Source organism: Myotis yumanensis, unplaced genomic scaffold, assembly GCF_028538775.1.
Source record: "Myotis yumanensis isolate MYYU_CA2020_CCGP unplaced genomic scaffold, mMyoYum1.0.hap1 SCAF_21, whole genome shotgun sequence".
Lineage (NCBI taxonomy): Eukaryota > Metazoa > Chordata > Mammalia > Chiroptera > Vespertilionidae > Myotis > Myotis yumanensis.
In genome coordinates, this window is record NW_027223772.1 from 9,824,007 (window position 1) to 9,837,454 (window position 13,448).

General features: G+C 48.1%; 1 protein-coding gene across 5 annotated transcripts in view; it reads left to right on the forward strand.

Annotated features, from left to right (window-relative positions):
• PTCH1 (patched 1) overlaps nt 1–13,448 on the forward strand; it is a 74,275-nt gene that overhangs the window by 23,947 nt on the left and 36,880 nt on the right. For all 5 annotated transcript variants that reach the window (XM_070400928.1, XM_070400926.1, XM_070400927.1 and 2 more), the window contains 5 exons: nt 8,175–8,364; nt 11,214–11,283; nt 11,380–11,471; nt 12,813–13,011; nt 13,308–13,429. In XM_070400928.1, coding sequence (XP_070257029.1) covers nt 8,175–8,364; nt 11,214–11,283; nt 11,380–11,471; nt 12,813–13,011; nt 13,308–13,429 — 673 coding nt within the window. The remainder of the gene's footprint in view (nt 1–8,174; nt 8,365–11,213; nt 11,284–11,379; nt 11,472–12,812; nt 13,012–13,307; nt 13,430–13,448) is intronic.

Consider the following 13,448-nt stretch of genomic DNA (forward strand, 5'->3'; position numbering starts at 1 on the left):
AAGAGTGGGCCTCCTGACAGACACAGTGTCATTTTGGGAGCTGGCGGCCCTGTAAGAAATACTGGGAGGTGAGGGGGGACTGTGGCAGGCAGCAGATCCAGTGTGGGCAGAGTGCTGGGCTGACCTGATCGTGTCCGACAGGGCGAGCGGTTGGCTCCCGGGAAGGCCATTCAGAGGAAGCAGGCTGAGCTGCAGCAGATGGCACCACAAGCAGCTGTTGTGGGGTCTTGCAGCAGACACATGCTCCAAGGGAGCCTCCAGCGACTTCTGCACTCCACCTCCCCACCCCCACCCCTTGTCTCTGGGGAGGGGTAGGGACGGGATGGTGTCCTGCTTTTTGTCTTGTTTTTGTGGTTTTCATCTCGCTGGCCTCCCTTCATGAAGGCAAATTCTCTCTGGGCTATCTGATTCTAGCATTTTTCCCATGGCAACACCCAAGGGCACAATCCCACAAGGAGAAAAACAGCCCAGAGCTTAAGCAGCAGTTGGCTAGTCATGAATAAAAGAGATGGGTGGAAAAGTGACTAAAACTCACAGCCTAGGAGTTTTCAGCCAATTGCCCAAATTACTGAATCTTCATTTTTTTTTTTTTTCAAGTTAGAAAATGAGCTGGTGTTCATAATTTTGCAGTTGCACCCTTTTAAAGATGGGTACTTTTTTTTTCACCCTCTTAATAACTAATCGCAACATTGAAAGAGAGACCAGAAGTAACTAAAGGGTGTGTGTTGGGGTGGGGGTTGGGGGGGGGATCTAGCGTTTGTTCGATAATTCATGGGATTAATCAAATGCAAATGCTACGCTTGCATATACACAGACCCATTTTCCTAATTGGACTCTGAGTGGGTACTTTTCAGGCTGAAAGGGTCATTTGTTTTGACTGATTGACTTTTTGAGGCTTTGAGGAGAATTAATATCTTATACAGATGACTGCCTGTTCCCAAGGCTCTCTCTGTATTGAGGCTGTTCATTCATTTATTCATCTGACACCCTGAGTGTGCCCCGGCGAGCCTGGTGAGCCGAGGTGAGTGGGCAGCGGAAAAACACTTTGGTTGGTCGCCCAGATTATCTTTTTGTGGATCACAATAAGCTTTTGCGAAAAGCTTTTTTGCATGAATGCCACAGGCGTGTATTAAGCCTGTGCAGAAGGCTGAGGCAAGGGATGAGACAGCAGGCGGATGCCACGAAGGGGGTGTCTTTGGCTCACTCACCACGGATCGGAATAGCGAGGGCCCAGCTGTGGCCCCCAGCGTGGAATGGTTTCTCACCTGTGCTGGCCCTTCTTCGCCGTGGAAAACTAGACTTGGTTTGCTTCGGGGAGGGAGGGATCCACAGAGCTTGATCAAGAACTTCCCAGGAGTGATGCCCTTTTACCCAGCTCTTTCAAAGAACTGGTTTGAGCCTCAGGTTTCTGGAGAACCAGACAGTGGAATTTGCAGACAAAGAGGCCTAGGGCCCTTGTTCCCTGGGCCCTCATCTCTCTGCCCCTCTGGGACCAGGAAGAAAATGGGGCCTGACCACGGCCGCCCATGGGGCTCTACTGACAAAACTGGGTCTCCTCAGGGGTGTTGGGAAATCTCGATGCAATGTTGTTGCCTTTTAAAGAAAGATACCAGTCGTGCGCCCTGGGTAACACGGTCCCGCATCCTGAGAGCTCCAGCCGTGAGCTGGCTCTGGTCTGGTGCGTGGGGTTTGGTGCTCCCAGGCTTGTGTCCTCAGCTGGTGCTCAGAGGCCACGAGGCTCGAAAGGCAGTTGGACTCGAGGTTAAAGGGTTGGTTCTGCCTCCTGTTGTCTGGGCAGCCAACTCTGTAGTCACCCAGACTGCAGCTACGCGTTCTCCTCTGTCATCGGGTGCTGATACATACCCAGCGATGAATGAATGAATGAACGAACGAACAGGTGCCTGCTCAGCTACTGGTTAAGGGCTTGGGAACTTTCACATTACTGTCGATCCTATGAGGTTAGTAGTAGCATTTTCATTCCATTTTAACAGAGAAGGTTACTGTGGATTAACGGTATCGTGGGCTCGTCCCAAATCTCAGCGCCACCAGTGGCAGGGCTGGGACTCAGAACCCCAGACTTCTGGTCCCCCTTCCCATCACCTGTCCAGTCCAGTGTGCCCCAATTTCATAGGGGAGTGACAATGAGCAACATGTTTATCAATAAGTAAATAATGAGTGTGAAAGTGCTTTGCACGTGGGAAGCACCACACAAGTATAAAGGTTATTTTGTGTCCCAGGATCCTGAGGAAACATGTTTTTCTGAGCCTTGTGCAAAGAGGTTGGAGGAGGAAAAGACTGTAGGACTCAGGATGTTATAGAGATGCACGTTATTTTTGTATTGAGCTTGTTTTTAATTCAGACTCCTACCAAGTAGCTTCATGTTTATTTTTCTCTTGTCACATGGAAGCCTTTAATTGTACATGTTCAGAAAATTTAAGAGACAGAGATAAACCCCCAAAAGGGAAGCAGCTGAATATTTCCCACAAACCACCACAACAGCAATGATGGCTGTTCCCATGGCTGTCAGTATTGCTACATCTACATCACAAATACCAGATCTTATGGTTCATTCTGCTCAGTAGTAAAAAATGACTGTGTGCTATTTCATGAACATTCAATTATTTTAAAAATAAGAGAGAGGGGCTTTGACCGTGGAAATGGAAAGAGAAGAAAACCAGTTCTCCCAGGTCACACCTGTAATTTCAGTCCCTTGAAATGGGGTCAGTGGGGCTTTCTGAGAGCCAAGCTTCACACGAGTGCATGATAAAAAAAGCCAGCAACGTGAGGAACCCCTCTGGCTGCCACTCGGCTGTGATTTAGGATAGGAGCATGTGTTGGGGTAGCAAGTTGGGTGAGTCCATAACATCGCTCTGCCCAGAGGGGTTTCCGTGTCTGGTAGCTTGTTCCAGAGCGCCTCGGGGCGAATACCAGCGTCAGAGCATGTGAATGCTGTGCAGTTTATGACACGGGTGCCCCAGGGAAGGAGCTCAGTGTACCTGCCGTTGCAACCAAGTGAATGACATTATCGTGGTGTTGCCAGGGGCCAGCCACACTCACCTTTCTCTCCCTGCAAAAGCCAAACCTAAGCAGCTTTGTTGTTGCCAGTTCTTCTGCCCTGAACACTGTTCCCCTCACTCTTCAAAGTTACTTCCTTTTAGGCCTTCCCTGGCCACTCCACGGGAAGTGGTCTGCCCCTCCCCACCACCCAGAAGGCATCACCACCTCACCTTCGTTTCCTCCTGGGCCCGTCTTGTGCCAGGAGATTATGTTACTGCATTGCTTGTCTGATGCCTGTCTGCTTCGCGGGCCAGCCAGCCTCTTGGAGCAGAGGACACACTGGTCCCACCTACCATGGCACCCTACGGCTTAGCATATAGCACGCACGGCTTAGCATATAGCACGCACCCCCAATGGTTGGCAGATGAATGAATTGTTATGGACATTTGTCAGGTAAAGCGGGTGTCAACTAGACTTTGTAAAAATTACTGAATAATTTTGCAAAAAATTCTTAGTCAAATATAAGATGGAACGGTAAGTAAAATGTGGCCACGTAATGTGCAAAAATAAATGGAATTTCACAATGCTCGAAAGTAGGAAACAGCATATAAGTCTTTGTTTTACTATGGTTGCAAATACCAAAAAATTTCTATATGTGACACGGCACCAGAGTTAAGTTAGGGTTTTTCAAAATGCTGACACGCCGAGCTCAAAAGGTTCGCCATCACTGGCATAGGTGGTTGAGGAAACTTTAGAATTCAGGGTCTTTCAGCGCTAGTTGCTCATTCCGCCCGTGATGATAGTCTTACCTTGGTTGAAACTGGTTGTCACATTAGCCAAATATTCCTGTTTATCACTTGAGCATCGAGACGGAAGAGCAAAAAGGTTTTCAATCCCAGGCACCTGAAAATATACACCTTTATTAACACGTCTATCTTAAAACATCTAAAAAGGTGACGTTATGGAGCCCCTGGTGGGAAATAACATCGTTTCTGAAGACCCCTGTGATAAAGTAATTGCTCTGGCCTGAGACTGGCCGCAAGAGTGTAGTCGGAGTCCCAGGGTGGGACCTTGCATCCCGCCATCCTCGTGGGCGCCCCTCCCGGGGTCAGCACCTTACTGACCGTGGCCCCAGGCCGCTGCTCTGCTGAGGGGCACAGGCCTAGGCTCCTGCTCTTGTGCTGTTTGTTGTTACCTCACTGTCTTCATTCACCTGAAGTTTTAAGCTTCAATAAAGGTAAAGGGAGTGCGACTTCTGTAAGCAGACCAAGAAATGGTGTGCCAGCCAGCCCTGAGGGGACGGGAGGAGGCCTCCGCGAGGCTGGGTGTGAGGCCCTCCCTGGTGGCAGAGACAGTCAAGGGAAGCGGCCGAGCTTCTAAAAGGCTGAACGGAGCTCCTGGGTGTGCTGTTCGCTTTTCAGAGGGGACCCCCGGGCTAATAATTGACTTTTTAGCCTCAAACTACTTTTCTGTCTCTAGAGAAGGTAGGATGGAGTGTAAGTCAGCCCACTAGCTAATTGGTTAAAGACAGGCATTGCAACCTCTGCCCAAGGAGCCAATCAGAGCCTGGCCGCGGGCAGCCTTCACCATGACCGAGGGCAGCCCTCACCCTGGCCGAGGGCAGCCTTCACCATGACTGAGGGCAGCCCTCACCCTGGCTGCGGGCAGCTTTCACCATGACCGAGGGCAGCCCTCACCCTGGCTGCGGGCAGCTTTCACCATGACAGAGGGCAGCCCTCACCCTGGCTGCGGGCAGCCTTCACCATGACTGAGGGCAGCCCTCACTCTGGCTGCGGGCAGCCTTCACCATGACCGAGGGCAGCCCTCACCCTGGCCGCGGGCAGCTTTCACCATGACTGAGGGCAGCCCTCACCCTGGCCGCAGGCAGCTTTCAGGAGCCTCCTGGAAAGGGCCAGTGGCATTCTGTACCTTTATCCTGCATTGCAGGCTGTTTCCTATGTTTTCCTGTGGTCTTTCTTAAATGTCAAATTGATTGCAAGCTCCTCCCTAATTCCCCAGGGCATTTGTCAAAGTTCTGCCTGAGGAGTCTTAACTCTTTTTGTAGCCAATTGATCATTTCCCTCTGTCTTTTCTCCCTTCTCTCCCCTCCCCCTCTTCCTCTCTGATGCACACAGTCTGTTCATGTCCAGCCTCACCTCACAAGTTCCACGGTGGCCTGGGCCACATGCATGCGCCTGCACAGATGACCCCCCAGTCTGTGGATCTGGACTGGTTTTCCTAATGAGGGCATTATTTGCTTTTTAGCCTGCCCCCTTGTTTATAAAATATGCCAAGAGAATGAAACAGCCCGCAGTTCCCAGTACTTATTTACTTGCCCAAACCAAATGTTTATGTCCTTGAATACTAAACTCCAAGAAAAAGGATTCCTCCTCCTGGGAGAGCTGCAGTGATCGCTGAGGCGCCCTCTGACCAGCTTAGCCGCAGGCCTGCCTCTGGGCGAGCGCCACTATCGGTACCTTCGGGAACTTGCAGACTCACTTGTGGGCCCTGGAGTGTGTGGGGTCAGGGGGCTCTAGGGTTCTGTTTGCTGCTCCTCCCAGCCCCTTCCCCTTGTCTGCATGGGATGGAAGCTCAGCCCTCCCCTCCCGCCATACCTCCCAGCCAGGTGCAGCATTCCGAGCTTGGCTCCTTCTAAAACCACAACCTGGGGCCCGAGGAAGAGACAGAGGGAGTTTGCAGCAACAGCGCCTCTTGAGCCCAGCTGCGCTGGCGTCTGGCGAGCCCAGCTTTGGCTGGCCTGCTGGAGTGCAGGCTTGGTGCTGGGGCAGGGGTTCTGGCTTCCTCAGCACGTTCAGAATTACCTGGGAGCTCCCAGAACGCAGGCTGCCCTCCCGAGGCGGCTCAACCTGGCACCTGTGTTTTCTGGATGCTGACCAGGTGAGTCTGAGGGAATCGGGTTCCAGGGCCTGCCCCTGACAGCTCCGGCTGACACATTTGGTTCCTCTCCAGTGGGGTTTCCCGTGCGCATCTGACGTGAATCCCATTATTCATCTTCTCCTGGCAAGTTTTATGCTGAATACAGTTTGTCACCTTTCTTTGTTTCTTTTTCCACAAAGAGAAACATTTCCTTGTTGCCTTCGCCAGATTGTTTAGGAGAAGAGTGTAAAGTGAAGCCATTTATCTTGAAATGTGCTGTGGGGGCACCTTGTTTATACAAGTGAAAGAAATTGTAACAGCGCTATTTGGTCTGCTCTGCAAGGAAAAGGTGTCTGAGTTTTCCGGCCCCTCCCCCCTTTGCACAACAGTGCAGTAGTTAGAAGGTGCACAAAGCACCCATGCATTAGGTTTGTGCATGTGACAGGACAGTCCTTCATGGGTTTAGCAAATATTTTTTATGTTTATTACTAGAGGCCTGGTGCACAGATTCGTGCACTGGTGGGGTCCCTTGGCCTGGCCTGCACCTTCTCACAATCCAGGACCCCTAGCGGGGTGTTGGACTGCCGGTTTCAGCCCAATCCCCGCAGACCAGGCCAAGTGACCCCACCAATGCACGAATTCGTGCACCAGGCCTCCGGTATGCATATAAGATCTTTCGTTAATCTCTTCCCGTCCTCTCCCTGCCCCTCTTCCCTTTGAGATTCATCAGTCTGTTCTATGTTTCCATGCCTGTGCATTGAGTATCTGCCCCCTGGTGGTCAGTGTGCATCATAGCTACTGGTCAAATGGTCACTTAGGCATATATATACATATACATATATATATATGTATATATATATGTATATATATATATACATATATATATGTATATATATATGTATATATATATACATATATATATATATGTATACACACACACACACATATACATACATACATACATACATACTAGAGGCCTGGTGCAAAAAAATTTGTGCACTTGGGGTGGGGGGTCCCTCAGCCAGGCCTGTGCCCTCTCTCAGGATGCCTGAGACCCCTCGGGGGATGTCCACCTGCTGCTTAGGCCTGCTCCCCGGGGGATCAGGCCTAAGCTGGCAGTCAGACAATCCTTCTGGCAGCCTGGGAGCCCTCGGGGGATGTCTACTTGCCAGTGGGGAGCAGGCCTAAGCTGCAATCAGACATCCTTAGTGCTGCTGAGTAGGCGGGAGAGGTTCCCACTACCACCGTTGTGCTGGCAGCCGTCAACCTGGCTTGTGGCTGAGCAGAGCTCCCCCATGTGGGAGCGCCCTGACCACCAGAGGGCAGCTCCTGCATTGAGAGTCTGCCCCCGGGTGTTCAGTGTGTGTCATAGTGACCAGTCATTCCCAGTCGTTCTGCTGTTAGGGTCAGTTTGCATATTACCCTTTTATTATATAGGATAGAGGCCTGGTGCACAGGTGGGGGCCAGCTGGTTTGCCCTGAAGGGTGTCCTGGATCAGGGTGGGGGTCCTGCTGGGATGCCTGGCCAACCTGGGTGAGGGGCTGAGGGCTGTTTTCAGGCTGGCCACACCCCCTTCAGGGTGGGGGTCCCTACTGGGGTGCCTGGCCAGCCTGGGTGAGGGGCTGATGGCTGTTTGCAGGCTGGCCAAGCCCTCCAGCGGGGACCCTCACCCCCTGGGAGTGTGGCCAGCCTGGGTGAGGGGCTGAGGGCCATTTTCAGGCTGCCCACAGCCCCTTCAGGGTGGGGGAGTCCTGCTGGGGTGCCTGGCCAGCCTGGGTGAGGGGCTGATGGCCGTTTTCAGGCCAGCCACGCCCCCTGGCAACCCAAGCTCCCAGCCTCTCCTTTTTTTCTTTTTTTCCTGGGATTTATTTATCTTCTATAATTGAAACTTTGTAGCCTTGAGCGGAGCCCAGGGCCAGCCAGGGCAGGCGAGAAGCTTGGTTTCCTCCATTGCCGGGGGCAACCCAAGCCTCCTGCTTGCTCCAGCTCCGTGGCTGCTGCCATCTTAGTTGGGTTAATTTGCATACTCACCCCTGATTGGCTGGTGGGCGTGGCTTGTGGTGTGGCTTGAGTGTAGCGGAGGGACGGTTAGTTTGCATGTTTCTCTTTTATTATATAGGATTGGTAAGTTAAACATTCCTGATAACAACCATGTGACTGTTACTCCTCAAACATGAGCCCCACATTTTCATAACCAGAGTTTGTTTATCATGTATCCTCTGCTTCTCAGAGGTAGCACATAGAACGTGAAAATGTGGGGATTGTGCTGTTCTAATTGAAACTCGTACATGTTTATCAGTTGGTGGACGAGTAAGTCGTGAATTAAATTATACTCGCCAGAAGATTGGAGAAGAGGCTATGTTTAATCCTCAACTCATGATCCAGACCCCGAAAGAAGAAGGTGCTAACGTCCTGACCACAGAAGCGCTCCGCCAACACCTGGACTCAGCACTCCAGGCCAGCCGGGTCCACGTGTATATGTATAACAGGTAAGGTGAGGCCGAGGGAAGAGGCTGCTCGCTTAGGCCCCTTTATTTTAATAAATAAGGTTGCCCTAGAAATACAAGTGGGGTGTTCATTCAAATAGTTTTTTAATGAAATTATTTTTTAAATGAAATTATTAAAAAAATTAAAAAAAACCTTGATCCATTTCCAGAGTTTGGTAATCAAAGATATGACTTTATAATGTATTTTCAGTAAGTATTAAGTCACTATCCCCAAATGTATATGATCCTTCAAGCAGCCACTGGGATGCAATACAGTACACCTATTCTGAAGATGTTTTATTACTTGAGCTGTTTTTAGAGCAGTCAGATTTTACATTGCCTTTGGTCAGCTTGCGAGGAATAAGGAAAGAATAGAATAGAAAAGAAAAACAAAGAAGTTATTGCTCATTATTTTGTAGTCACTGTAGATATTAACAGGTGTTGGTTTGTGTGACAAAACCAATAGAGGGTGGAGCCACTATGGCAAATTTCTGCTGATAGATAGGTGGGGTAGGTTAGACTTATGCACAGCTTCACAAAATATTACCCTTTAATTTGATAGCTAATTTAACAATGCTGTGGGTACAGTAAAAGCAGAGGAGGAGTTCTGGCACTTTTTCTTATCTATATGAGCTGTGAGATATCAGGGTAGGGACTTCACATCTTGTCCAGCACTTAGGTCAGGGCAGGCACCTTGAGTTTGTTGACTTGCCTGACTGCCTGAATTGATTCATTTAATTGGGTCTTCTCCCTGAGCGGTTGAGATGACTATCCCTAAACCCCATTTCCGGGGGACCACTGAGTTGGCATTTATCTAACTCTGTCCTGCCCCCATAGGCTTTCAACACCGGGAGGAAGCGGCAGTGTAGACATATTCAGCGGCGGAGAGAATGAGGGAGAATAAAATGAAAGTCTGTCCTTGTCTCTGCTGTAACCTCAACTCTGCATGTACTTCGCTGGGTTGGCTATTATGTTAGACCCATCCGGCTGGAGGCAGGATTCGGGAGCCCAACCTGACCTTGGACACGTCACCTAGTTAGCACACTCCTGTCTCCTCCCCTGTAAACTAAGTTATGGAGTGTTTGCTCTGTATCCTCAGGAGGGTCCCAGAACAAGATCAGGCACATGTTTATGTGAAAGGGCTTTAGGAAATGCCAGGGGGTGTATCAGCGCTCTTGTCAGGCAAACTTGGGTGGAGGGCGCATCCCAGCTCTCACCGGCACAGCCCTCCAGTCTGCCAGGAGCTTTGAAGGGAAAGCCACTACCTGGTGCAACTTACTAAAATGTGCAAGTGGAAATGGGTGTCAGGGCCACTGTGCGCATGCCAGGTGCGTGCCTACGTGCTGGAGCTCGCCTGGAGGGGCTCGCCGCTTACTTAGGAGATGTGGATGCATCTGTACAATGAAATAACACTTTCACTGAGATGGAACCAGAGGACTTTTATGCGTGAACTGGAAAGAACACCTGGTTCAACCCATCTCAGTTTTTTAGGTGAGAAAATTGGAAATTAGATCGATTAGAGCATCTGTCCAAGTTCATATAGTTATTAAATAGTACACAGCCAGGTTTCATACCTCTCTTATGGCTCCAAGCCCAGTGGTGTTTCTAACCACAGCCATGCCCTTCTCAAGCAAGTTTAAATGAGTTAATTGACCAAGGGATGTGAAGTGAGAACCTACTCATGCTGGATAGTCTGTGTTGATGCTGTATGGAGTTAGAATATGAACATTTACATAGTGGATGGGTGGGCAGATGGGTGAATGAATTGATAACTTGGGTCCTGTGGAAGGAGCTGAGAGTCTAGTTAGGAAGAAGAAAGAGTTCAATATAGATGAGCAGGTACAAAGCCACACCGGCAGTCTCCGCTGCAGGTGCTCCTGGTGTCACGCGGGAGGTCTGACCAGCCCGTGCTCAAGAGAAAGGGGTCATTCTTAGGAGCACTGGTCAAAGAACGCTTAGCAGGAAGGCAGCCTTTTAGTGGGTCGCCAAGGGGTGTGTGGGCTGGTGCCACAGGGAAGAAGGCCAAGTCCAGAACTCTCCTTTGGGTCATCAGTACAACAGAGCAGTGTGGAGGGAGCTTTTTATATTTATTTTTTCTTCTCTTGGATTTCTCTCCCCTACTTTTTCCAAATTTCCTTTTTTCTTTCAAGTTAGACTTATCTTCCTTAAGGCATGGGCTTATATAGCACTCTTTTAGGGATAACAGTGCTCTATGATAATACGTAGGTGCTAGATGAACGGTAAGTGCAGGTCAGTATGCTTAATACCATTTCTACAGGACAAGAAGAGAAGACCATGAAGTGGGAAATGGATATACCTGGCATTGCTTGCAGCATTCATTCATGGTTAAGAGTAGGAAAGTTCATTGTGAACACTGACTATTAATAAGGACATTATCTGCTAGTAAAAAAAAAAAAAAAAAAAAAAAGGCAGTAATATTTTCCCACCTGAATATGTTAATACATTATAAGCCTTACCGATTTAGTCTCCAGTTATTTTTGCATTTATGATAACTCAATCTGAATTATTTGCCCTGAAGTTGTTTAATGTATGTGGAAAGTAGATTAATGGTGTAAACAAGATTATTGGGAGAACACTTAAGGAAACAAGACTTCTCAAGTACTTTGGTAGTATTCATTTACATAAACACCCACACGTTAATTACAATTGAGTATTAACTGTTCATTAAAGCGAGCTTGTTGGGTCTCTACTTGGCAAAAGCTCTGCTCGTTTTGACAGATACTTAAAAGTGACCAAAATCTCGATTTGTTCTATATAGTCTATAGTTCCGGTTTTGCACTGAGTTCCTTACTTTATTGCAATGAGAAATGTTTGTCTCTGCTCTTCACTAGGCAGTGGAAATTGGAACATTTGTGTTACAAATCCGGAGAACTTATCACAGAAACAGGTTACATGGATCAGGTATATTTTCTTTTTTGTTTACAAAGAACATTCTCAAAGACACCCCAGTGGTGTGCGTCAGCCTAACGCTTGGCCTATTCTTTTTAACTTTGACAGATAATAGAATATCTTTACCCTTGTTTAATTATCACGCCTTTGGACTGCTTCTGGGAAGGGGCCAAGTTGCAGTCTGGGACAGCATACCTACTGTAAGTGTATGATTTTGTTTTCTGGCGTCTGATTTCTAAGCTCTAGAATGTTTTTGATATTACTTTACCATTGTTTATTCTGTTTCAGTTTTGAACAAGAAGTAAAAACATTGAAATTCCATGTGCATTTTTTGAGTGAATAGTCTGGGGAGAGAGAGGTCTGCAGCAGAATATTTTTCCTCTTAAAAAAAAAAAAAGTTCTGTAGGCATCATTAAATTTCATTCACTTTTACCAACCTATTTATATGCAAATAAAATGCAAATGACTTCAGAGTATGTGTGATTTTTAACTCTTTAAAATGTTGGCAGTTTTTGCAGACTGCACTCAAGCTTAGCTTATCTTTTAAGGAGAGAATTTATTAGTGGGTTCATGTCAGAACTAAATATCTTGAGTGAAAATCCAAGATCTTCCTGAGGAGGAAAATGTTAACCTTTCTTGGGATCACATTAATGACATTTAAAGGGGAAATCTGCTATCTTTGAAGGCCCTGCTAGTGGGTGCTTCGTAGTTTAGCAGTTGGATATTATATACTCCTCATCATTTAAAGAATAATTGCTAATCAGTGTCGACATTTTCAGTTAATTATGCAGGAGTTAGTGCTTGAGTTATTGTTTCTGTCCTAGCTTGCACATCTCTGCAAAAGCAATTTGCAGTGGCCATCCCCTGACCCTCAGTGTACAGTTTTAGATGGGAAATAAGGGGTTTTGTGTTTTCTGGTTGGGAGATTCTGAATAATGGCTTCAGCCTGGTTAAGCAGCTACAGTGTGGTTTGAACCACATAACAGGCAGCCAAAAGCCTTTCTGGTCTGTCAACAGCACAAATTCAAAAGTGAGTGTGGGGGGAAGTGGCCTTGATGGCGGTGATGGCGGAGGCGGCAGGGGGCTTAGGGGGTTGCCTGCCAGGCTGTCAGAGGGAGCTCATAAGTATGGGATTATTACAGGTAATGGAGATCAAATATTTTGATTGATGACATTGACAAAGTAGTTATTAGGCTTGCAAGTGCTAATTTGATATTGCGACTCCCTCTTTTTTCTTTTTTTTTTTTTTAAATCTCAGTCTTCTGTTTAGAGGCACCACTGGCTAATTTTGTTTTTCGGTATTAAAATACAGTAGGTGGGCAAGTTCAGATTCCTTGTGCCTTCATTCATGCATCAGCCCTCTGCTTGCCACCTTCCTTGGAGTTACTTTCCCGACTTAGGTTTGCATGCACAGACCGGGAAGGGAGCGTTACCAAAATCCTCATGTGATCGGCGCTAGTGCGAGCACTCTCCGTGGTCTTGTCATTTTCTTGAGGGTTCGGAAGCCCCTTCATTGTCTTGCCTCCTCATTTCTTTCACAGAGGTAAGCCTCCTTTGCAGTGGACAAACTTTGACCCTTTGGAATTCCTAGAAGAGTTAAAGAAAATAAACTACCAGGTGGACAGCTGGGAGGAAATGCTGAACAAGGCGGAAGTTGGCCATGGCTACATGGACCGGCCCTGCCTCAACCCAGCGGATCCAGACTGCCCCGCCACCGCCCCCAACAAAAATGCCACCAAAGTGAGTACATCCGGGATTCTTCTCAGGACAGGCAGGGAGAACACTGCGATGGTTTCCCCCACTCTGCGCTTTATTCTTTTCATTTTTAAGATTTCATTCTCAATGACTCCTTTTGTCTGTGGCACTGAGTTTGTTTATAGAGCGAAATTCTGCTGTAAGATTTGCCATACGCCTCTCATTAGCCTTGTTTTTAATGTTCTCGCTGAAACAACCAAGCCCTGAATGCGCTGGGTTTTAACAAGGCATGTGACCTGCCTGCTAATTCCCACAATTATGTGGCTGTCTTTCTATTCTAGCCTCTTGATATGGCCCTTGTTCTGAGTGGCGGATGTCATGGGTTATCCAGGAAGTACATGCACTGGCAGGAGGAGCTGATTGTGGGTGGCACGGTCAAGAACAGCACTGGGAAGCTCATCAGGTAACCCAACACAGGGAAA